The 25,242-nt window shown below is 42.3% G+C and overlaps 3 protein-coding genes across 3 annotated transcripts in view; 1 reads left to right on the forward strand and 2 right to left on the reverse strand.

Annotated features, from left to right (window-relative positions):
- LOC113169475 (stAR-related lipid transfer protein 13-like) overlaps window positions 1-7,284 on the reverse strand; it is a 30,421-nt gene extending 23,137 nt beyond the window's left edge. The window contains exons 1-3 of the mRNA XM_026370889.1: window positions 7,215-7,284; window positions 6,624-6,803; window positions 4,608-4,638 (exon numbers count right to left, since the gene is read on the reverse strand). Of these exons, the coding sequence (XP_026226674.1) occupies window positions 4,608-4,626 (19 nt within the window). The 5' untranslated portion in view covers window positions 4,627-4,638; window positions 6,624-6,803; window positions 7,215-7,284. The remainder of the gene's footprint in view (window positions 1-4,607; window positions 4,639-6,623; window positions 6,804-7,214) is intronic.
- Window positions 7,285-14,934: 7,650 nt separating this feature from the next.
- On the forward strand, window positions 14,935-17,338 carry rfc3 (replication factor C (activator 1) 3). The gene is made up of 9 exons (XM_026370750.1): window positions 14,935-15,112; window positions 15,242-15,379; window positions 15,486-15,553; window positions 15,731-15,828; window positions 15,977-16,158; window positions 16,292-16,428; window positions 16,519-16,617; window positions 16,708-16,777; window positions 16,875-17,338. The coding sequence occupies exons 1-9, from the start codon at window positions 15,026-15,028 to the stop codon at window positions 17,064-17,066; spliced, it is 1,071 nt and encodes a 356-aa protein (XP_026226535.1). The 5' UTR covers window positions 14,935-15,025; the 3' UTR covers window positions 17,067-17,338.
- A 192-nt stretch (window positions 17,339-17,530) lies between these two features.
- Window positions 17,531-25,185, reverse strand: kl (klotho). The gene is made up of 13 exons (XM_026370749.1): window positions 24,373-25,185; window positions 23,576-24,006; window positions 23,373-23,452; window positions 23,118-23,280; window positions 22,710-22,815; window positions 22,200-22,349; window positions 21,768-22,003; window positions 20,983-21,178; window positions 20,452-20,630; window positions 20,205-20,312; window positions 19,896-20,001; window positions 19,675-19,801; window positions 17,531-18,244 (listed from the first exon to the last, which is right to left on the reverse strand). The coding sequence occupies exons 1-13, from the start codon at window positions 25,084-25,086 to the stop codon at window positions 17,910-17,912; spliced, it is 2,931 nt and encodes a 976-aa protein (XP_026226534.1). The 5' UTR covers window positions 25,087-25,185; the 3' UTR covers window positions 17,531-17,909.
- Window positions 25,186-25,242: the final 57 nt, after the last annotated feature.

Consider the following 25,242-nt stretch of genomic DNA (forward strand, 5'->3'; position numbering starts at 1 on the left):
ACGAAGCAGCAGCTTGTTACCTGCGGTGAGCACCACCAGTCAGCTTAATGTGGAAAACCAACAGATTAAATGAAACCATTAAACAGATGGCACTGTGTGACCTTGCCCTAAATTCCAAGCTCTTGCTATCTGTTTTTAATGATCCCTGAGAACACACACACACACATCTGTGTGCATACACACAACTTATCAGCTTACTCTGAATCACATAGTTTTTCCATATGTTGCATGTTGAAGAGCAAAGCTGCAGGATTCAGATCACAGCATCTGTTTATGTGTTCATTTTTCCTTCAGCAGCATAAAAAAGCTGCTTCTAAGAAAAAAAAAAGTTGATATATAATTTAAATCTCACACACAGCTCCCCTGAAAGCACTGGAGAGAGAAGGGATTCATTTGTTTTTGCTGTGCACCTGTGACAAGAATTTCAGCTTTTATTTGATGCTATGTGCACTGCAATATGTTATGATAGCACCTTTTGTGTCAGATGAGCCCGATTCTGAGTGAGCAAAAGTACTGGAACAAAGAGTTTTAAAGTAAAGTCAGTAAAACTTAATGTAGATTTAAAATCTATTGGTACAAAAAGTACAAAAGCAGATGTAGAGAGAAGTAAAGACAGTAAAATAGTAAAGGAAGGAATCATCACAACTAAAACATTTCTATGAATTAAACATGGATGAAAAAATTAGTTATTTAGGGTTCAGAGGTGATATTGTTAACTTGACCCTTGGCTTTGACACATCAGAGGGACAATGTGATTGACAGGAGTTCCTTGCTAAAGAACGGACATTGAAGACTCAGCAAAAGGGAAATCGGGAGGGAAAGCCATACAGTGGCAACTCTGGAGATAGAGACAGAAAAGAGATAATAAACTTAAGGCAAAAAGTGAAGCAACGGAAATTTGTAAGTTTGGTCAAAGACTTGAAGATTTTCTATTGGAAGAAGGAGAACGCCTGAGTGGAAACTATTCCGATGCCTCAGTCTGACATTTGGGTTAAATCAGCAGGTTTCATTTCAATATAGTGGAAGCAGAATGAATAACGTATGTACGGTGTATTTTTTATTATTTAAAGATCCATATCATAAGATCACAAAAAGATCTGAGCTAAAACATCAGTGAGAGCCAACACTCTACCCATCTGTTCACACGGGCTTAAATCAACAGTATCAGCATGTCTGTCAATATTTCTGCACTAGCTGATGAGGAATGCTGCTCTCAGAAAAATCGTCGGGCAGGAAAGTGGGTCAGGCGCTAACTGAGAGTCTCTAACCCCCCACTGTCCAATGACAACATCAACAACTTCCCTTGTCCAGTCCAGGAAGATAAGATAAATCTGTTGACATCAACCACCTTCTATTCAGGAGACTAGAAATCCTAAAGCAGGAGATGCCAGCCTAACGCCAGGAGACCCCAAAAGAGTCATAAGTATAAAACACGGAATTGGATGAGGAAGGGTAGACACCGAATTTGGAGACAGACGTTGGTGTTTTAAAGTGCACAGTGCCTTGTGTGCAGGGACCTGTGGCAGCTCCACATGAAACTCCAAATGTCATGGGAGTGCAGATCACACATTGATAGGAGGCCTTGCTGCTGAGCGTCTCCTTTTAAAGGGCCCTTATACATATAAAGAGGTTTTTAGCTGTTAAAGCATTTTTGCAGGAAAATCCTCAAGGACCAGCTTCCTTCCTCAAACCACTTCTCAGGACCACACACAAACGAACAAGTGCATAAAAGTAAAATGGCAATACAGGAATATGCTGTCATACATGTGCCAACACATCAACACACATCCTGATGTGCACTTTAGTGGTGCCTAAAAACTGCCAAACATCAAACTAATTGGTCTCATATACATAAATTGAACATGGCATCCATTAGCGGAAACTTTGAAACTATGAGCGTATAATTATAGTGAAACACTGCAACTTTATTATTTCAACACAGTGAAGCTCCACTCACTGAAACCTTTAACTTAAGCTTCATTGTACTGGCTTTTCTTTTGTTTTTTGCAACAGCTTTTGTTTAATTTTTGTACACTGTGATTAATATTTACAGCAGGCAGCCTTTTTGTTTTTTCTCTTCCAAATAAGTTTGACTAAACTAACTTTTTACCTGGTGGTCAAAACTACTAAAGCACACCAAATGTCCAGTAAACTGGATTTATTCTTTATTTATCTTCTAGCACTTCACCATTGTTCATTATTCCAGAGCCTCACAGATACATAGTCTGCACATAGACTTCAGATTATGTGTGTAGCCAAATGATCTAATAACTAAGTTTATACTTAATCAAACATTAGTTGATTTCTGACATTTAAAGTCTGAGTCTTTGGTTTGAAGTCAAAGTTTCAATAGTAAATGCATATGTTAATTTGTGTATTTATGAATTCATTCATTTCTATATCTTTTCTTTTCTATCTTTCAGTTTTACAGTGTTTTCATTTGGGAGGCAAATAAACAGCCTCAACTAGCAACTCCTGTCTCTCATTTGGGAAACTGTTTACCTATCTGCCAAACTGGACACCCACATTTGGGGAGGAAAGAACAATGCGGAATAGTGAAGAGAATTTTTAAAAAATCCTTGAATACAGTTTGATTGTTGATTATTTTAAAGGGGCTGAAATGACAGACAACCACCCCTGAAATCACTGCAGAGAGTTGAGTTAACGTTTGAATGGTCAGAAGAGACAACAGAAAACATAAATGAATATGTCCAGCCAGACATATTAAAAACATTTTATACACATGCAAGGGAAACTGTAAAAGGACTGATGGGCCATGGGTCGAGATTACCCACAGTCCCTCGATGGCACTTTCCAATAACATGAAAATTCTGATGGATTATATGTTTTTCTTAATCCTGGAAAATATGGCAAATGTATTTCAGGGTGAGTTTGGATCAGGTCAAGGTCATTTATAGATTATGAGCTGCTCTAAAACAGTAGCACTTGTCTTAACAAAAACTCTGAGTGTTAATATTTATGGCTTTACAGCCTTCACTTCATTTACAGTATTAACTCGCTCACGCCCTGCCATTGAAACATGTCAGCTACAACTGTTGAAAAATCAATTGTAGTGTATGACTGCGACAATATAGAGGTGACCTCAAAGATTAAGAGCTCAAACATGACATAAACTAAACCTCTTATGCATCTATACAAAAATATTCCTTTTTTAGTGCATATCAATGGTCCAGTGTAAAAATGTATTGAAAATAAATCCTTTCATCTTTGCAGAGATTAAAATGTTCCCCCCCAGTGGCTCGAGGGCAGATTTTATTGAAACTGCATACTAGTATGACTAGTATATACAAATGCACACATACTGTAGAAATGAAAGAGGAAAGAAACGTCCCACTAATGTATAGATGACCTCCAACAGAGAACACAGGTACGATCACCAGTAGCTGGAGGAGGAATTCCCTGTTTATCTGGCAGAGAGAAGAGTGGATGTCAACTATGTGAGCAGAGATATGTCCATATCATATCCTGTCGCTTTGCAGCTCAGACACAGACCACACAGGCAGACAAACACTGATTGATTGGACAGGACTTCTGCCAAAGTGTTTCCTTATATCAGAGGAGAAATAAACGCGCTCAAGTAACAAAACAAACCACTCACACACCCAAACACTGGCACTAATCTACAGCGCTACTACAGCACGGTCATGTCTGCATGAAACACACACACTCTCATCCTTGTTGTATGCCACTGATGGCATGACCTCCGGCCTCCCTGTAGCCTCTGGGGCCTCATTACCCACTGCACCTCTCCTCCATGGACTATCATTGACAGTAATGTGACTCTTGGTGCCACATAACATGCACACACACACACACACACACACACACAAGCACATGGACGTATTCCATGCAGAAAAACACACAAAAATAAACAATCCTGTAGAGCAGCGAATCAGACCCTGTCGCCAAGACATCTCCTTGAGTTGCACTTAACTAAAGTTGCCATGACGCCTGTGCACGTCAATCAATAGGGACACACTCTTAGGATATTATGGACGGGGTCAGAGTTGCACTCATTAATCATCTTCTCAGACTGTAGTATCACAGTCTCTGGAAACTCCCAGTGGGAAAACAGACAAAAAGAAATTAAGACCAAATGGAAAAATGATCTTAATGTTTCTTTTTAACACAATAGATTTTCCAAATTGGAAATATTGTTCTATGTTCTGGTCAAGAACACAAATAATTTCTAAATTCCAACAAAACATAATTATTTGTGTGTATGACCTCAATCTAATATCTGTGTTGATGCACCTGAAAATGCATCTGTTTTGCATGAGTACAGCCAGTGTGTGTGTGTGTGTCTGTGTGTGTGTGTGTGTGTGTGTGTGTGTGTGTGTTATAGTAGAAACAGTATATCATTACTTCTGTGTGGTTGAGGTTTGACATACAGGCTAGGAATCCTGTGGGAGCCCTTCCCAGAAGTCTGGTTTTATCCCAAAGTGGGAATGCAAACAATCTAACAGAACGTGTACCGAACAGACAAGAGTGCGTGTGTGTGTGTGTTTGTGTGTGTGTTTGTGTGTGAGGGGTCCTTTCTCACACACAAACACACACTCACACACTGACTTAAGGGGTTATCATACCTGCTGATCCACTGGTCATCCTTGCAGCAGCCTAACAGGAAGAAAGAGAGCAGAGGATAGAAATGTACAATGAGTATCCAAAACAAAAACAACAACATAGACAAATACTTCACAGGAACAGGCTCAAGATCTGCAGGAAACTGGAAAGATGACCCACATTCTGAATCTGGTTTAACCAACAGAAACTTTTTTCCATGTGGTCACATTAAAAACCCATCAAGCATTAACATTATTTGTTTGAATATTGACTAGATTGATTAAAATCAAAAGAAAACATGGAGAATATGCTTTTTAATTGGGTGACATCCGCTTGACAAATGAGACAGCAGCTCCTACAGGAAACGCAACCAAAAAGATAATAAAGGTTGTTAATAAGTTAGAGGAAATTGGAAGTGATACTGCATTAAGAGAAAGACAAGCAGGAGAAAAGATGGAGATAACACAAAAGGTTTAAAAATAGATGATGAGATACCATGTTAAACACATGACATGGGTAAAAGATAAGTAAGACAACAAGTTCAAGAACAGTAACGCATGAGTCAGACATTCAACATAAAGACACAGGAAATTAAGGCTGATGATGACAAATACACTTTAAAGGTCAGAGAATCTGCTTGTATGACAAAACGTGGGTTATGCACAAATCATGAAGTTTTGTCAAAGGTCAAATACATTTCCTAACCAGTGTGTGTAAGGAGATCTCAACACCTTTATACTATCATTAATGGCATCATAGGAAAACCCCACACACAACTACAAAAAGCTGGGATTTACCAAATGATGCAGCAGCAGATTTGTAATTAGACAGGAAACGCTACACAATTCCCGTGGGTTTTCCTTCAGCCTAGAGGTCATACTGTCTACTGAGTGTCCTGTAGTGATGTCAGGTACATTATTCACTTGGTACATTGGCATTAGAGATCATTCAAAGGGATCAGAAGGGTCAAATCTGTCGGTTCCCCAACACACACAGGTGACAGCTACATCATTTCCAGGTCTAATCTTCTAACTGAAACCTGAAGGTTGTCAAAACACTGCATTTTGGTTGAATCCAAGTTAAAAACTACGGTCTTCAATGATCAATCAGGTTTGATCGTTGATGACCATTGTTTTAATACAATGTATATGCTCAAAATTTGGAGCCGGGTACTATGAAGTATCTTTTTGTGAGTGTGTGTCTGTGTCACTTTGGACAGCTGAACTTTATCAGTCATGGTCAGGGTAAAATAAACTCCCTCCTCAGCATCAGTCTGATCCCACGACCCCTGCTCTCTATATCTACCTACCCCCACACACACACACACCAAGATGTGTGCACACACACAACTAATAATGTTGACATTTCAGGATTCACAGCTCAGTGTTGTGCCACTAGATTCAGTGGAGGGATGCTGCTGTCCTTTGTGAATAATGACCCTTTTCTTTTTCTTTTTTTGCTGTTTTGAGGAGATGGTGAAAGCGAAAGGCTTTTAAACTAACTTCATGCCAGTACATCCACACTGATGACAATAAATCTTATCTTCTGATGAAGACTGAAACTTGAGAACAATCTTTGTTTTAGAAATTAAACTTTTAAAAAAGTACATTCATATTATTAAAATATGCAACTCCTATCATCTTTAAAACGTGTGTACCCTGCTGTTTGCTCTTTATTCCCTTCGTCTATCTGAGCAGAGGCTTATTTGTGGTCGTTTTTTTGTTTGCTTCAGCGCTGACACAGAAAACAGTGACCTTGCATGTTAGTGGATGAGGCAGAGCTGTCTCATCCTTTTACTTTCACCTTATTTACACAACAGCAGGAAACATGCTGTCTGGAAAGAGGCCCGGAGAGAAGGAAGAGATAAGACAGAGAGGGCAAGAAAGTGTTTGGTGTTGTTTAGCTCTGAACTAGTGAGAATGAATGAGTTAACAGCATAAAGGAACTGAATGTGTGAGGTGATCAAACTGAGCTAAATCACAGGCATCATACTGTATCTGTTTGAGAATGGTAACCCCAACACACACAGGAACACTCACCCTGGCCCGTCGAGCATGGAGATGTGCAGGGGACCACAGTGATGAACGCGCCAGTGGTCGGCTACGAGTCAAAGGTCGAGGACGCCGCCTGGTCAGAGGTTCAGGCTTTTCTGACGCTCTGGAGGTTCCCTGATCCTGACTCGAGACTCGGTTCGCCACTCTGTCCAAAGCAAGATCATCCTGGGAGGACAGAAAAGAAGAAGGATGACAAAACAGCATCAACAAACATTAAGTTAATGTTTCCTACAAATTGTCAAAAGGTGAAATAAAATACCAATAGCTATGTTTCTTTCACATGTTATATTCACACACACCAGATCCAGCATTTTTAAAGATATTCAGTTCGTTCTGACTGCTTCTCAAAATTACCACATATTGTTTAAACCCCCCTACTTCTGCCTTTCCTTCACATGTTCTTGTATTTTGCGTCACCAGAGAGAATATACATTTTTAAAACGTAATAATTAAGGATTTACACTATTGTTAAAAAATCAATGACAGGTGTAAGGATACGACTTTGCTTCTGTTTTTTCATCATGCTGTGTCTTTAATAGCAACCTCCATGCAGCTACGTCTCCTTCAGTGTCTTACCACAGCCCATGTCTTCGTGTCAGCAGCTCTCTGGTTTCTGTGGAGTGTGTGGTGGAGGTAGGTAGAGCTGTTGGGGAATGCTCAAAGATATAGGACACTGGTGATGATGTGTCTGCCCTTCTCTCTTTCAGAAAAATTCCCCCTTAATATAAAACCATTCCCATTCCCAATGTATCTCCGCTAAGTGACAACACTGGAAAGTCCATCCCAGCTTGACCTCATGACTCAACTACTGTACCCACTTCAGCGCTGAGCTTCCCGCTCTCCCCTCCCTTCAAACTCAGAGCTGATAACATGTGTGTGCAAATGTGAGTCTGTGCGTGTAACTGAGAGTGAAAGAGGAATGGTGTAAATTTCTGTAAACTGCATGCCTTTCTTTTTTTCCAGCAGGAATCCATGCATAGAAAGACACGCTTTTCCTTTCATGAGGATGTACAATGCTTGTCTGTGTGGAGAATTCCCATTCTGACCCTGTAGAGCATTTCCATCATAGAGATGGCATGATGCTTGTTGCTAATTTTCTAGCTGTGCAGTCATAGTTAGATAACAACATGAAGGACAGTGTGTCCCCAAAACAAGTCAACATTAGGATTCATCATCTGGGAGCCATGAACGTCAGTAGGGGATGATTTAAGGAAGGCGTTTTTCTTTATGAAGCCATGAACAGAAGGTTCACTGAGGCTGTGTTGCCAGTATTTGACTTTAAAATTCAGTAAATTAAAATAAACAGATAAAATTCTGGGGTAAAGTCATTTCATGTTTACAACCCTATATTATTTGACATGTTTGGGATGATTGGCCTCTCTGCTCCTCTTCCACTCCTGACCTGCACATTTTTTATTGAATTTTCCTTTGACTGATCATAATTTTGTGCTGTATTGTGTAATTTCCCTTGATGGATCATTCCAAATAAAATTTACCTGACAGAGAATGTGACACACAAAGCTAAAAATGTCTGTTTTACAACTGTCCTGCTGGCGTGCCAGACAGTTTGATGAAGATTGGCTTGATTACATGCAGCCTTTTTACAAGTATTCCTAAAGTTCTGTGCTGTGGGTTTAACAGCTATTTGAGGTTGCCAGATTTACACTAGGTAAGCATACCGAGGCAGCTGGAGAGGAGAGCAAGAGGAGCACAGCACAGGAGCCATCTATGGGTTCCTCTTCCAGAAATTATCTTAAATACACCTTTAAAACAGCAATACGCTGGAATAAGCTCAGGGTTTATTATCTGTGGTTTCAGGGGATGAATGCGGTTCCAGATGGATGCCAGACGATTCAGAACCCACCTGATTTATAAAAGACTCTAATGGTGGAAAAACATCAGGCTTGGAGAGCATCCAAACTATTATTCTTAATTAATCTAAACCGTATTAAATGAGCGGAGAGGCTGCAAACCTGGCAATCCGTTCCCCTGAGTAGGCTTTCTGTCCAACATGTGTGTGGCACTCTGCTGGTGTTTGTGTGGCCATGAATAGTAGACTGTAGACTGACATGAAGTTCATGCAAACCTGTGATATACATATGGTTTCCTATGCTGCTGCACATCAGATGGCAATTCTAACTTCATGAATGATCAGTGTAACTTTAAAGAAAAATCACTTTTGGTATCATGAAACATTTGTTTTACTTGGTAAACTGATGCGTTTTCTAAAAATCTCTCCAGACTCAATTCAAAAATTGTCCGCTTGAGATTACACAGGGTGTCAAGTGTGTACAAAGCACCATGTAAATAAATCAGACATGACTTTATTTGAGTGTGTTTGACTTACCATGCTGCTTTCCTGCTCCTGGTCGGCATCGGCCACATCTGGCTGGGAGGAATCAGCGTTTCGGATTACCGGGATCCCTTCATTGGGTTCATCTAACTTGTTCATCAGCAGGGCCAAAGAGTCGCTGGCAGCAGCCTGAACATGTGAGTCAGAAGACATGTAAGCGTAAGTATGGCTCAAGGGCAAAATGTGGTGTTAAACTTGCAGTGGGGCCTGGTCTAAGGGAAATCTGCAGACCCTAACTCCACACAAACTCCTCTTCCTCATGCACCTACTCCACCCTTCATTGCCACCAGGCTCTTTTCAAATGATCATTGTGCTTTTTTAGTGTGACGAGGGGCACAGAGCGTACCCTACACTGTGGAGGAGGTGACACCTTCTCAATGAGATTATTGTAGAGGAGCGACTAACAGAAGAGAAAAGAATAGAAGTAGCAAAGACAACGATAACTGGTAATGAGAAATAAGACGGCTTTGCTGCATTAAAAAACAGCTATGTAACCAATGTGTACTATGCAAATGTGTTGTATCTGTCCGCGTCCATAGTTATGCACATACCTAAACCCTCTCTTTCCCTCTCCACCCATTGGTCATGGACTGACTGAGACACTTGTTCACTGGGCTTCCAGGAAATGAACAAACTGCTTTGTTTCTGGGCTCCACTGCCAATCCCAGAGTCCCAGAGGCTGATAGCAGCACATAAGGCCCCTTTGAGGAGCCTGAAGTCCAAAAACAGTCCCCTCACTCATACACACACACACACACACACACACTCATGCACTTCTGTCCACTCCCATTCCTAAACCCATCATGTTGACCACTCGAAAAAATATCTGCAGTAACAGCTTGGCAGCGTAGCCATTTCCTGCGTGTTACAGCCCCCACATCTCTAGATTCCTACACACAGGAACACAGAAGGCAGTCTATGTTCACCAGGGTGCTATTTTTACCCTCACTATGGGGGACAGAGGCAGGGCGAGAACACAGGGAGTGGAGGCTTTTCAGGGGCTTGTGTGACTGCAGACACAAGAACACACACATATATAACATCACTGTACAACTCTGAACACAAATGCACTCCATCACACAGATATATGTACGCATTCGTACACACTGACGCTTCACAGCAGATAGCTCTCAAACCTCATGAAATGTTAATAGCGTTCTGTCCAGTGTACTTAAAGAGCATAGATCTCTTAATGCATCACTCTACCTCAGCTACAAGACCATTTCATTAGTTGTCTGAATTTCTTGGCTAAGACGTCTACTATGGTGAAACAGTGTGAATCACTAAAGATGCTTATCCTTGGTCTATCAGTGCGCTCTGCTGCTATGAAGAAATAATTACCTTGATACAGGTATTGCACAAACATTGGGCATAGCCAGTACGTCAATTTGGAATTTCCTGATATAGAAAGAAACCATTGGTGCACTGAGCAACACACAGAAAACGGGTCAGCCAAGGAAAACAACAACAGCTGATGACAGAAGGACTGCAAAGCAAAGCCAGGAAAAGCATATCTAAAGAGGAACCCAACAGTTTGGGGATGCCACTGAGTCACTGGTCTAATGCAAAACTCCAGTGTTATAGCTAGACCTGTAAGACTGGTTTCACATTAAATACATAACATATTCTTTCATCAAAATCCTTCAGATTCTTTCATTTGGCAAAGCTGTTACCTACATTAAGGAGTGTGACGGAACAGCCTCAACGAAGATATTCTAGGAATGTGGAACCACAATAGAGCCTCTTTGACTTAATAGATACTCAAAGGAGCACTGGTCCTAGTAACTGACTTTAAAGGCGACTTGGTCAAACTCTGAGACCGACATCACAGAAGGAGTGAGGGGAGAACAAGTCCTTTCATTTCAGGCCAAGAGAGGAGAACAGTGTACAATGTGCCAGGGGACCATTATGGGAACGTGCCAGTGTCTGAGGGCTGCTCTGACAGGCGTGAGAACATGTTCAGGGGCACCTCCAACTACAGGATGCCTGCTGATAAAGTGCATGCCAGAAGGTGGGGATGCGAGTGCAGACCACAGGGTCAATAAAGAGAGGGATTTATGTGCATATTTATGTTTATAACTTGTCAAAACTTTTCTGTATCAAGACCTTCTGTATCTCCTGAACCTGGTCTAAATACACAGCCAGCAACACAGTGTAGAAAATGAATGTGATCAATGAAATCATTCCTACTTGTATCAAAGTTTCTATAAATTTACATTTAAAATCTTTGAAAGACACACTCTTACCTCAGTAGAATAAATACTCCCTGGTGAATTTGAAACATTGCTGCCCTCTAGTGGTGCAAACAGGGCTCACAAAATGATGAAGATGTTTTGTCATGTCACAGTAACAAAAGCACATTTGTAAATATTGCATTGTATTTAATGACATTCTACATGCTGGATCGCTGTTAAACTGCAATGAATGTAATGTAGGTGACTGTTAATTTTGTCTTTAAAACCTGTGCTTATCCTGTAATGACAAGACAAGTGAGTGAAAAAGATCTGTATCTGCTTTGCACATATACAGCCACTGAGTATATAGACATACAGCCAGTGTGTATCTTTGTCTACTCTACTACCCTACTGCTGTGTAGTTTTACCTTTTTTCCATTGCTCTGCATTGTATCCTCTTCCTCCCGACTACCTGTGAACTCAGGTTTCCCCTTGTTTGTGGGCTGTTGCCAGTAAGATGCAGTGTTATTAGGCTGGCCATCCTGTCTCTTCCTCAAGCACTTCCTGTTCCTGCTCAAGTTTCTACGGTGACGACTGACCAGGAATTCCTTATATTGTAAAGTCTCAGGAAAATCATCATCCTCGTCATAGTCACCCTCCCCCTCTTCAGTGGTGGATAAGGGGGACTCCCCACCATCAGAGCTCCCAGTGGCAAAGATCACCTGGTCGTCAGTGCTACAGTCATAATCACTGAACACTATGGCACTCGGCTTGTGTTTCACTATTCTGAGCAGATCCAATGAACAGTCCTCTGCTGCATTTTCAGATTCTCCCAGATGGCCCTGGCTGTTATCTGCGGCTGGTGAACATGCAGAAAGCAGCTCATCAGGACGGGATGCCTCTGTGGGGCCCTCTTCTTGTTGCGGAGGTAATGGGGACTCCATCTTGTGCCTCCATCTTCAGCTCCTTCCATTTGTGAGCATGACTGGCCACAGAATCTGGAGCATGGTTTAGCAAAGGAGCAGGTTCAGACATGGCTGTTGTAGCCTTGAGTCAGGAGGGAACTTGACCATGCAGGTTACGCAGAGGGACAACCACAGCCCTGGGGTAAATATGCCTGTTAGGCGTCTGACGAACAGGCAGTGCAGCTACTGGACCCTCATGATTTACAGGACAACCAGCCCTCATCTGTAAGTTCTTTTATGGTGAGCACAATGTTGGGGCATTCAAACAGAGTCCGATGACATGGCATTTCAGGTGAAGTGGCTAAAATGAGCTGTGAGTAGATGATATTTTACTCTTCGGTCGACATTTGCAGCGAGCTGGAGAGAGAAAATAAACAGACAATATATATCGGGCAAATTGATTCATGTGCTAATTAAATGATATAGGCATTAATAACCCATCAACAACCCATATGTTTGGATTAAAGTAAATCTTGTGTGATGCATAAGAAAAATGAAACTGCTCCTTACACCTTTATTTGCAAAACTCACAGATCCTTTTCTATGAGAGTTTCATAGTACACACTGACAAACAAGGACTCATTTGTTCTCAGACCACGTATCAGCCAGACTGAAGAAAAAAATCTTACTGTATGGTAACGTAATAACGCCTTTGGAATTAATGCTAGTAAATTAAAATAAAGATTTTAAGAAGAAGAATTTGTGATTTTCACATACCACATGCTTTTGTAGAGAAGTTTTGTCGTCCAATATCATATCCAACGCAGATCTGAAGCACAATTATCCAGCAGAAGCAACTCTGCGCATACATGAGCACAGTGAACACAGCAGGAGCGAGGGTATGTCTGAAAAGATATGAAATGCTGTGAGGGGAGGAGAGAAAAAGAAAAGTCTGAGGAATGCTTTGCCCTCCTCCATTACCTCAGCAAGAAGACAGGCAGTTCCACAAGCAGGTGTTTGTGCTTTTTGTGTGCATGTTTCTGCACGGAGCGCGGCTGTTATTTCTCATGGAAAGTTAAGTGTATGGAAGTTGGAATAAATTTAGATAAATCTTGCACTCAGTGCAAAGAAAACATAAAATTTTATTACTGACATAATTAAATGCTTACATTAGATTAATAGAGATTAATTAAAAAGCTAGGGGTGCCGTGGGGCACCTTTTCACCCTCATTGCTGCATAATATGACTTGAGGCAAAGAATTTTTCACCGTAGAAGCACATTACTCGACAATATATGAGGTAATGCTTCTGAGATATTCCTCTCTACAACTGTCTCACTCCATACTTTCAAAGCCTGCCTGTCAGACTTAATCAACAACCAACGACTCATGGTCAAATCAAAGCTGTAGATAGACTGTTGAATTCCTCAAGTTCACCAGCAAACACTGGATTTTAGGTTTTGGTCAGGACTAAAAATCTGCTATGTTCATTTCTATTTGACATTCTGCCTGTTGAGGCGTGTTTGACACTCCGGTCAAGGTGAAGGTGCAGCAAGACTTAAACATGCAGTATTTCTATGTCTCTACTCCCACAACACAGTAAAACTGCCATTTTTGGAAAAGTGGCTGCTAAATATCCAAAAAGCTCCAGAGTGTTTTGCTGAGGAATAAAAATATTAGCTATAATTCCAACAAATTCAGAGAAACTCAACAGCATGTGTACTTTTTCTGGTGAAATCGCCCTTTAAAAACACTTTGAAGCCGAAACCTCTTTAATGAAACCACACAATATCATGTAGGCGTTTAATAAAAACACACTTATGCATGAGTCAAACTAACACTTACTGATAAACCTCACTCTCCCCCTCAGATGTAATGTGGCTGTGATGATGGATGCATATTCATTTAACTCAAACATATGTTTCAATCCAAGCAACGCTGACCTGCTGAGACACGCTCATCCATATATAGCATTCCTTTGCTAGAGAGGTATAGCTACCTGGGTCCATTTGAAAAAAGTAGGGTGAAGAAAAAGAACGTAAACATGATAAGTATCTATAATACGTTGGGTCTATTTAATCTACAAATCATGTCTACTGAGAAAACGTGCATATCATTTGTATAGATGCAGAAAAGCCACAATAAACACGCTGCATGTAGGCCATGTTATCTCAACAGTGTGTGCTTTAGATACTGTGTAAATATGCAAGACAACAAATTATAAAAGTCAACTTTCACATGCATGTAATCAGATAAAAAAAATAATGTATCATTGCATTACAGCAAATTTGGAATTAAACTTTAATCCACACTTTAATTTAAAATTGAATGACTGACACAATGTTTTTATTTTGTGTTGGTTAACCAAAAAGGGGTTGACCAGATAGTGATGAGACAATAGGACATGTAAACCAAAATAGATAAGCTCTACGAAATTCTTTAGTGTAAACACATACAAATCTGTTTCAATAAGGAAAAGATGCTATCCTTCCAATTACACATCTATAGGATGCAGCCAGACCAACCTGTTAGCAAACCTCAGCCATCCATAACTGCATCTATCTTTAGTATCTCTCTGATTATATGTTTATGTACTGTATAAACACATCATACTGAATAACAGGATGATGTAGAGTACAGCTGCAATGATTAGGGTACTTGAGCTGTTATTACACATTTAATTAATTTAAGTCTTTTTTAAAGCAAAATCTCAATCTAGTTTCAACTTCTCTCAAGTATGAATGTTTATATGTTCATAAGATTGTTTTTGTTTTTTACTTTTGGCGTTTGGTTTATTCACTACGCGCACGCAGCAGTTTTGACCTCTCCCGCTCTCCGTAGCTCGACAGGAAGTCGTAGCGCGGTTCGTGTGAATAATATTTCGCGGGAGAGTCGCAGCTGCATGAAGGCTGAGCGCTGTCAACAAGGACGATAACAGACACTAAACCGAAACATAATGAGTTTGTGGGTGGATAAATATCGACCGACTTCCCTCGGGAAGCTCGACTATCATAAAGATCAAGCGGCTCAGCTGAAAAACCTGGTAAGAGACGCAGTAACCTCCATATTTACCATGTTAGCTTTAGCATCGTAAGTTAAGATGCGCAGGCTGAAAACAACAGTACAGTTTGGCCTTCTCTAAGTAAATCTATTAAAATAATATTTGTGTCAGGTCCAATGTGGCGACTTCCCACACCTGTTGGTGTATGGTCCATCCGGCGCAGGGAAGAAGACCCGCATCATGTGTCTGCTGAGAGAGCTGTACGGGGCGGGGGTGGAGAAGCTTCGCATAGAGCACCAGACCATAGTGGTGAGACGGGGGATGAATAAACTGTCACACACTATGTCAAACTTATATTTTAGCTTTCTGATAAAGGCCTGGTTGTATCACTTCATTGTGCGTTTTTTTGCTGCAGGCTCCTTCAAAGAAGAAAATTGAGATCAATACAATAGCCAGCAACTACCACTTGGAAGTCAACCCAAGGTATTATAGAGATAGAAAGTTACATCAACTTGTAGTTGCTAGAATATCTTCATTTTCTGCTATTATCTGATTATTGTTTTATTTTTACTCGCCTACATTTGAAGCCTCTAGCTCCTTTGCAGATTGAACTTTGTAACGTCTTATGAGACTTAAAAGTTTTTGTTTTGTGTTGGACAGTGATGCAGGAAACCACGACTGTGTGGTGATACAAGAGCTGATTAAAACGGTGGCTCAGTCTCAGCAGATCCAGACGAGCACCCAGAGAGACTTTAAGGGTAAGAACGACACATAACACTTGGTATCTTTAACCTGTGAATGCTGCTTACAAGTTGGTCCACGTTTAAAGGATAATCCTGGTGCCACCGTGTGGTTTTGTGGAGCCATATCCGACTCTTGTAGTAATTGGTGCACGTTCATTCTCAGTGGTGTTGCTAACAGAAGTGGACAGACTCACAAAGGACGCCCAACATGCCTTGCGTCGGACAATGGAAAAGTACATGGCCACCTGTCGTCTTATCCTTTGCTCTACCTCAACTTCCAAAGTCATTGGGCCCATTCGCAGTCGTTGTCTGGCTATCAGAGTTCCTCTGCCGAGCACGGAAGAGGTAATGATGACAATATAGATTATATTGTAATTTAAAATGATCTGAATTTAGTGTAACAGAAGGCCTGGAATTCGCTGTATGGGTTTGGTTGTGATCTGGACAACATTGTCATCCTTTTCTTCCTGTTTTTCAGGTCTGCAATGTTCTGACATCTGTCTGTAAAAAGGAAGGTCTGCTTCTCCCGCCTGAGCTGGCCAAACAAATCAGTGAGAAGTCTGGTCGCAACCTCCGTAAAGCTCTTTTGATGTGTGAAGCCTGCAGAGTGCAGCAGTAAGTTGTCACAAATCGTCTTGTCATTCTTCCACAGTGTTATCTGTGGACAGAACACGTCTGCTTATTTAACCTGTTCATGTTTTTCAGGTATCCATTCTCAGTGGACCAAGACGTCCCAGAGACAGACTGGGAGGTGTACCTCAGAGAAACAGCGAATGCCATCGTCAGCCTGCAGAGCCCTCAGAGGTATGAGTGCCAGAGAGAAAGGGGAGAAGTTTGGTTAAATCTGTTAGTTGGTTAAACTTCTGATGTTTTAATGCTAAATCTTTGTCTCAGGTTGATGGAGGTTCGAGCCAGGCTGTATGAGCTGCTGACGCACTGCATCCCTCCTGATGTCATCATGAAGGTACCATTTACTAAACCTCTTTTTTATAGCACTGAAACAGGTTAGAGTTATCATTAACATTACTAGTATTAACACTGTTCTTCAAATCCTCTAACAGGGGCTGGTAAGGGAGTTGCTGAGTAACTGTGATGGCCAGCTGAAAACTGAGGTGGCCCACATGGCAGCTTATTACGAACACAGACTGCAGATGGGCAACAAAGCCATCTACCACCTGGAGGCCTTCACTGCCAAGTTCATGGCCATATACAAGAAGTTCATGGAAGATGGCCTGGATGCCATGATGTTTTGACTTTGAATGGACAGGATTTAGACAGGCCTCGTTTATTTCATGACCTCTTCCTTTTTGCCCCAACAAGACTTTTGGTGGACAGATTTACATTCTGTATGTAAATAGTTTGCAGCTTTATGTTGTGGATTGTTGTCCAGAACCTCAGCACTAAACGCGTTTTGTAAACTTTGACCTCTAGTGGTGTAAAATACATAATCAGAACTGAGCGTAAGCGTGCCAGGCCAACTGAGAACTGTGTTTAATAGTGACAGTCCCATATTATCCTAAATAGACCAATAAACTACTTTGTTTACAATGTCTGGTGACTGACTTCTATCTCTATAACCTGGATTTAATTACTTAGTAGTACTCTTTTTTTCCAAAATCAATCTTATTGATTACTCCTGATAGTATGATAATAGGCTGGACAATACCGTTTTTGCTTCTGTTTTATAATGTGACACTGCTCACAAAACAGTTTTGTCTGAGGTACTATTTATGAGAGACTGGAAACACGGAGGTGAGAAAACAAGGGGAATGTAGAAAGAAGGGTTTTGCCTGAACAGGCAACATAACTGCCTGTCATTTACAAAGTTGCTTAAAGTTACAAGTATCTGAAATCTGAGGAATCTTGCCACATTCATAAGTTTATCAGCTATAAAAGGTGCCCAGAAGGTTTTATAATCTACACACATTTCACAATATTTAATAACAGTCATAACATAAATTATTTAATCACTATAAACTACTTATTCAGACCATGATTCAGACAAAATAACTATAATTAAAAGTTGACATGAACCAAACACTGCAGAACAGTAAGCTCAGATTTGTCTTTGAGTCCAGACCCTACAGTCATCATCATCAGTAACAATCCTTGTGTCTCTTGGCTTTGTAGTAGATGATGAGGCCCAGAGTGATCAGCATCCCTGAACCCACCAGAGTCAGGAAGCCCACAACATGCCTCTTCATCAGCACATGGCAGCCCAGACAGGCCTGAGTCATGCTGGGACACTGCTGGGGAGCAGCCCCCTGAATGGGGAAGCCGTTATGTTGAATGATGTTACGATAGTTGGAGAGAGAAGCCTTGACGATGACCTCTTCTTGGACTTGGCCGTACAAACCAAACCCTGGGTCCCTTTGGTCGTTCAGGGCGTAAGCAAAGTAACCCTTCAGGTTTACACCGTCCAGAGTGTACGCTGAGGAGGAAACACACAACATGTTACATGCTCAGCGTGGGTTACCTGTGCATGTCAGTGTGAGGTACTGCCTCAGTGACTTACAAGTAGGTAGTATCTCTTATTAAAGTATATAGACATACAAATGATTGTGTCATCTTGTGCTGGACCCTCTGGATAAATGCAAAGGGTCAACATGTGTCAGGATGTAAAACATTCGCCAAATCATTAACACGACATTAACCAGATCTGTCGCAGCTTGGGTCTGCACAACAGATGCATTATTTGCTCTGAGGATGTTGAGGGAGAATTACAGACATGGGCAAAGGGAGTTGCACTGTGTCTTCATAGATCTAGAGAAAGCGTATGACAGGGTGCTGAGAGAGGAGCTGTGGTATTGTATGAGGAGGTCTGGAGTGGAAGAGAAATATGTCAGAGTAGTGCAGGACATGTGTGACATTGTGATCTATGGCGAGAGCAGAGAGCGGGTAGGAGAGAGAGAGGTGGAGTTGTGCACTGGAAAATAGAGGAATGAAGGTTAGACGCAGCAAGACAGAATAAAGCAAATGAGAGGGAACCAAGTGGAACAGTGAGGTAACAGGGAGCAGAGATATATAAAAAAAAAAGGGCAGGAATTTAAGTACTTAGGGTTGATTCAACGGTTCAGTGCAATGGAGGAGAATGCGGTAAAGAGGTATGTACAAGCAGGATGGAACGGGTGGAGAGACGTGTTGTGTGATAAATGAGCTGCATATCTGCTTACAACTACATTTATAATGTGTTATGAGCTATGCAGTGTTTATACATTGAGCATCAATTTTAAATATGTAGGGTGTTACTGCCTTTGTTTTTAGGTTCAAAATGCATAAATAAAGAAAAATGTAACCTGATAAATCAAACTCAGATTGAACAAGTTAAATAAAAAGTATTTAAATATTAAAGAGTAAATTAATAAATCTTGTGGTTGATTTATTTTACACACACACACTGGAGTTTAAATGTTATTCTATGTAAAAGTGTACTGTGTTATTGCTACTTAGTGGTGACAGATCACACTACATCATTCAACAGAATAACATGAAGCCATTTGGACATCATAGTGTCACAATGCAAAGTTTCAAAGGTCTAGTCAACATCTTCAGAGTAACCTCATACACTTTACAAGGACATGTAATGGACGGCAACTAATTTTAACTCAACAATTGATATTTCTGTGTGCGTGTGTGTGTATTCTGAGTCAGCTGACTACTGAGGGATCAGTGACCTAAATACCTGTCTAATAATTAATCTCTGCAGAGGCTGTGTGATGACAGTTGTTGACCAGTGAGTGGAAAAAACGTCAATCGCCTCTGAAGGACTGAGCACAGTTCAAACGCAGCAACAACTACACACTGTGCATTGTATTAATCCTGTAGGATCTCAACTGCATATGTGTGTGTTAGTATTCTCACCTTTCAGCGCCTCGTTGATGTAGTTGTACAGGTAGTAGACTCTTAGACTGTCTTTGAAGCGGGCTGGGTCTTCCTGGACCCCATTAGCCATCACGTAGACGGGTACATCACCGTAGTGCTCTTTCACCTGAAACAACAGAGGAGTAAGTTCTTTGTCTTTGTTATAGTCTTTGCAGAACAGACACGATGGATCTACACAAAAACCAGTCCTCCAGTCTTACCCAGTTGAGGGCTTTCCTCAGGCCCCAGGGTACAACAGGCCTCGGTGACATGATCCACGTGGTGTCTATCATGTGTTGGACCTCCAGCATCGCTATGTAGGTGTAGCTGAAGACATAGTACATATTACACAGTATCACTGCATCAGGGTAACATGAGCAACTCTTACACTGGCACAGCTAAGAATTATGATAAAACTATCAATTCTAACCAGAGACTCATAGTGTAGTGCAGGTTATGCCCCTGTCTTTGCTCTTCTTTTAATGTCTTTTATCAGGGTATGAAAGACAAAATAATGATTTTTATCTTACGAGTCTTCCTTGGCATGAGTCACCAACTTGGTACTGAAGTGACTGAGTGCAAAGAAGTCATATGTCCCTTTAACCAGCTGTCTGTCCTCTTCATTGAACACTGGCAGACTGTGGAGATACAAAAAAGCTGTTGAGGTGAGGTGAGAGCATTGGAAACACCAATGGTGACAAGCTCATTTATAGCACCTAGTAGCACAAAACCCAAATTACAACTGTAGTGGATAAAGGACGATTGAAACATTCATACTCGAGAGAGTTGAGCTGACGCAGCCAGCTCCTCATTGCCACAGGATAGTCCCCTCTGCCAAAGATCGGCTCTGCAAACCAGCCAATGCGGAAGTCCAAAACTCTTTTAGCTGGCTCCACGTCTTCACGACTAAATGAAAAGGCTGGTTCCACCCAGTCCATGTGCAGAGCCAGGGACACCTGAGACACAACACCAAACACAGCAGCACAGCTCATCAGTTTCAGTTCATTTTTAATCTGCATTTGCTGATTTAATACCAAATTTTCCATTCTCTAAATTTACTGTGCAAGCAAGTGTTGCCTGTTCCATGGCCTTCATCAGAATGAGTGATTAATTTAGATTAACAAAAGTAGTACAAACAGCAAAACCAAACAATAATTCCATTTACTCAGCAGAAAAATCCAGCAGAAACGTGATTGTTTGAATATGAAAACTGAGCTGCAAGAAACGGCAGATAACTCATACGCTTTGAATAATAGAAACATTTCCTTCAATGTCAAGAAAAGACTTCCACACTGCAGCTCTACTAACCTGTCCTCCCTGTGCATGTCGAAACTCGAGGTCGTAAACATGCCAGGCCAAAGCGTGAGCCCGCAGCATCTGATGAGCCTCCTGGTAGCTCACCATGTCATCGTTAGGCTCGTTCAGGGTGATCCACATTTTCACATAGGGTCCAAGTTCTCTGTAACACAGCCTGGCGTAGTCTGCAAAGGCTGCCGGAGTCTCCCTGAGGAGAACAAAAATTAAATGGGATGTATTACATCTGCATCAGACAATCAAACGTGCCTTAGAATAATTATTAGTTGCAGCTGGTAGAATTAAGCCCTCAAATAGTCCAAACAAACATTACTACTACTACTGCATTAAAGAAAACTGTTTACCTTAAACACACTCTTACACCTATGTGTGAGGAAATGAATGAGGATGAACCTCTTATCAGTTTACGTACACCATTATAGCCTGGCAGATTTCTATTGTTACAACACTTAATATTGTGTCAATAAAGTAGAAACTGCCAGTACACCAGATTGTTCCATTAATACAAGATGTAAGTGCTGGATTTAGGCATACATTATCTTTATTACAGGAAAATGGAAGAGGATACCATGGCAGCAAGTGATAAGGGACGGCTACGTGTTGACAGCAACAGGGACAGACCCTTCCTGTAAACTGTGTATGTTTAGTTTAACATCAGACCAGTCTGTAAATTATTGTAAATTAATATAACTGATAGCAGGAAATTGTGTAGTTCTTTTGCTGGCCCTGCCACAAAGAGCTTCAACCCCCCCCCCCAAGTCATCGCTGTTGTATCTCACCTGTTCAGCCATTTGCTGTCAGCATCCAGTGGGGCCGGCAGGCTGCTGCACTGGCGAGTGTGATGCCACAGAGTGACCACAGGGGTGACGTTGGCCTGCAGCAGCTGACGAGTAAAGCAGCGGTAGTAGCCCAGCAGGGTGGTGTTAGGATGAGCCACGTCACCTGTGGGCACCACAGCCGACCAGTTCAGAGAGAAATGGAAGTGGTTTAAACCCACCTGTCGGATTTCATCCACCTGAAGAGGTGGAGGACAAACATGTCCCGGTGTTAAATGTGTGGAGCTCAAGAGACAAAAATGAAAACAATGTTATAATCATATAAGAAAATGAGACAATCAGTGTGGTACAAAAAAATCCACAACATTGTACTAGTACATTTTAAATAGGAGCTGTGTAAATGATAAACTTGATTTGTGTTGCAGAAAGACAGACTTGTTGTCGGATGGTGGCGTAGTCAGCACAGTGTGTGGTTCGGCGTAGAGGTGGTGCTCTGAAGCCCTCAAGCCTCATCAGCTCTCCGTTGTTGGAGATATTCCAAAGGTAAATATTGGGGTCTGCAAACTGGCTGGGCCTGGTCTCCACCTGTGTGTGACGTGAAGCGAAACAAGAAAACCACTGATGCAAACACGCACTTGTTTACCACTGCAGTTACCTAATACACACAAACACAAATAGAGGTCGAATAGAGCAAACTGATAACAGCTGGTCTTGTGCTGTCAGGCTCGGCAGGCGGACGCTGCGAGGTTCTGTGGTTTATGATTAAGAGAGGATTCATCGTCACGGCTGTTTCTGAGCTGGACTTTCACCATGAAAACTGCACGTTCAAAATAATCTCGATGAGCACGATGTAACTTAGACTAAGAGCTGAGGAAGTGCTAGTAAGTCTATCTATCCTTCAGCAAACACACACTCCTTCCTCACATCCTCAACAAACATATTTACCTGTATGGAGTTGGCAGATACGCCCCAGGCGAAATCACACGGGAAGACCCCCTGTGCTGGTCTGTTCTCTGGATGTTCTGGGAAACCATTCCTCTGGATGACGTTTCTTTAGGAATAATGGATTAAAATATTCAACTAAAACCTTAATTAAAAGGTTTTCATCATGACTACACTGCTGAAGTAGCTGTACATAATAACATGCAACAAAGGTTCTTCAGTCAGACTGGCACCTGGGAGTCCGATAACCTAACCCTAACCATAGATAGTTTCTGCTGATACTTGAAAACAGAGTTAAACTCAGAGCAGGGAGGAAGCGTAAACTAAACTATGAAGGTGAAATCCCAAGAAAAATAAAAAAGAATGATACTACTATATATTGTTATTGGCATTAGACATCATCTTCTGTACCTGTAAAAGGTGGCAGACGTCTTTGGCTCCCTCTTCATATCAGGAGTGTTGAAGTCAACGTAGTAAAGTCCCCGTCGTATCCCATATTCTCTGTGCCACTCGAAGCCATCTATCAGAGACCAGGCTGTGTATCCAAAGACGTTCACTCCGTCTATGACAATTGCTGTGTGGACAAACAAATAGACCAGATGTGAGAATTTATCCTAACATGATGGGAAGCAGCTGTTTCATCTGCTTTGCTCCGTCATTACTCACATTTTAATGCTTCTGCAATGAACCTCTTGAGGTAGTACATGTGTTTTGGGTCTTCTGTCTTGGTATTGCCGAGGACGTACCTGTGTTGAGGAGCAGAGAAAAGATCCTCAGCAACACACAAGAACATCACAGAGATGGGGATTTACAACTGCACAGCCTGTCTCCAGTTCCTGCAGACCACTCCACACAACATCTAAACCTACCAACCACTCTGCACCACAAAGATGGGCGGCCTGTCGTACTCTGCGCTGACCCAGTAGAGAAGCATCCTCAGGTCCAGATCCTCCTGCTGCCCAAACTTCAGGCTGTCGTTAATGAGATGGAAGCTGAGAGCTGCACCGTGAGAGAGAGCAAAGAAGTCAGCCGTTCCCCTCACCTGCTCCCTCTCCTCTTGTGTGAAGGAGGGCAGCCGGGAGCCCAGCCTCGCTTTCATGCAAGCAGGGTAGTCTCCATCTGTAAACAGGGGCCTTGCGAACCAGCCCAGCACATGGTCCAGGGAGCACTGGCACTCTCGCAGGCTTTCCAGGCGGGTGCGACTGGGTTTGATCCAATGAGAGGCCAACGCCATGGACAGCTTGCCCTGCTGATGGGGTCGGTAGTGGCGGTCGTAGAGATGCCATGCAGCTGCATGAGCCTGGAGGATAAAGAGGCAGACGGGTGGACAGAGGGAAAGAGAAGAAGAGATGACAGTAACTTTAATGTGCAGTGGAGTTAGTGTTTCAGAAGATAACAGACAGATAAACAGTCAAACATGGAGAGTTCTGCACATCAAAATGAGCATCTTGGTGCTTTGGGTATTTGTTCTTATTAACTTCAACACAGACCATAAAAGAACAGTCAGTAGCCATTAAACATCATAAGCAAAAGTTTAATTTGAAGTTTTCAACACTTGAACCAACAGATCCTCACAAAATGATTTGTTAATCCCTACTACAAACTATTTAATTTACAGGATGTGTCAGCAGGAGGAGTTCAAGTCAAACCTTTTCTCTGCACTCACTTTGAGCAGATTGTGTCCAACCCGAAACGGGAGATCAGGGTCGTTCTTTATCCCGGGAGCGACCACTCCGGTGCCATAGCCGTGCCGCGCCACCACAAACGGGTTATCGATGGTGATCCAGTACTTGACGTCATCCCCGAACGTCTGGAAGCAGAAATCGGCGTAGTCTCTGAAAATCTCCACAAGCTCCGGGTTGCTCCACCCGCCGAGGGTCTGCTGGAGGTGGTCGGGCAGGTCCCAGTGATAGAGCGTGACCACCGGCTGGACGCGGATCTCCTTCAGCCTCCTAATGAGCGTCCGGTAGTAGTTGGTGCCGATTTCGTTATAACTCCCGCGGGTGCCGTTGGGGAATATCCGGGCCCAGGACAGGGAGAACCTGTAGTGGCTGACCCCGAGCTGCTTGATGGCTCGGATGTCGGCGGGGATGTTGTGGTAACTGTCGCTGCCCACGTCCCCGGTGGCGATCCGGTTCCCACCGCGCGTAAAAGTGTCCCAAATGGAGAGCCCCTTCCCGTCCTTATCAAACGCGCCCTCAACCTGATACGCCGCCGTGCCCACCGCCCAGATGAAGTCTTTGGGGAACGTCTCATAGAGGAAAGCCTTGTCGCCGGGATAGGGCAGTTTGGTAAAACGCCCCCACGTTTTCAAACCTGCGTTTGGCTTTGCAGCAGCAGAGGTGAAGGCGAGAAATGTCAGCAGGAGTGGACCTCTCATACTGGCCTCGGGTGTCCAGTGTGTGACTGTAGACTTCACCTAACCATGCTTGGAGGCTTCCAGGGACTAAACAGCGGACTGTGGAGGGCAGGCAGCCAGCTGTGAACCCACCACACACCGCCTCTTCAAATCTATCAATTATTAGCCAAAGCACCT

The sequence above is a fragment of the Anabas testudineus genome, chromosome 14, assembly GCF_900324465.2.
Source record: "Anabas testudineus chromosome 14, fAnaTes1.2, whole genome shotgun sequence".
In the NCBI taxonomy this organism is placed as follows: Eukaryota; Metazoa; Chordata; class Actinopteri; order Anabantiformes; family Anabantidae; genus Anabas; species Anabas testudineus.

Coding starts and splice junctions, on each gene's coding strand:
- rfc3 (XM_026370750.1), top strand. CDS start 15,026: ATGAGTTTGTGGGTGGATAAATATCGACCGACTTCCCTCGGGAAGCTC. Junction 16,429..16,518: donor GAAGCCTGCAGAGTGCAGCA/GTAAGTTGTCAC, acceptor CATGTTTTTCAG/GTATCCATTCTCAGTGGACC. Junction 16,778..16,874: donor CTCCTGATGTCATCATGAAG/GTACCATTTACT, acceptor ATCCTCTAACAG/GGGCTGGTAAGGGAGTTGCT.
- kl (XM_026370749.1), bottom strand. CDS start 25,086: ATGAGAGGTCCACTCCTGCTGACATTTCTCGCCTTCACCTCTGCTGCT. Junction 23,453..23,575: donor TTTGTGGTGCAGAGTGGTTG/GTAGGTTTAGAT, acceptor TCCTCAACACAG/GTACGTCCTCGGCAATACCA. Junction 23,281..23,372: donor CATTGCAGAAGCATTAAAAT/GTGAGTAATGAC, acceptor TTGTCCACACAG/CAATTGTCATAGACGGAGTG.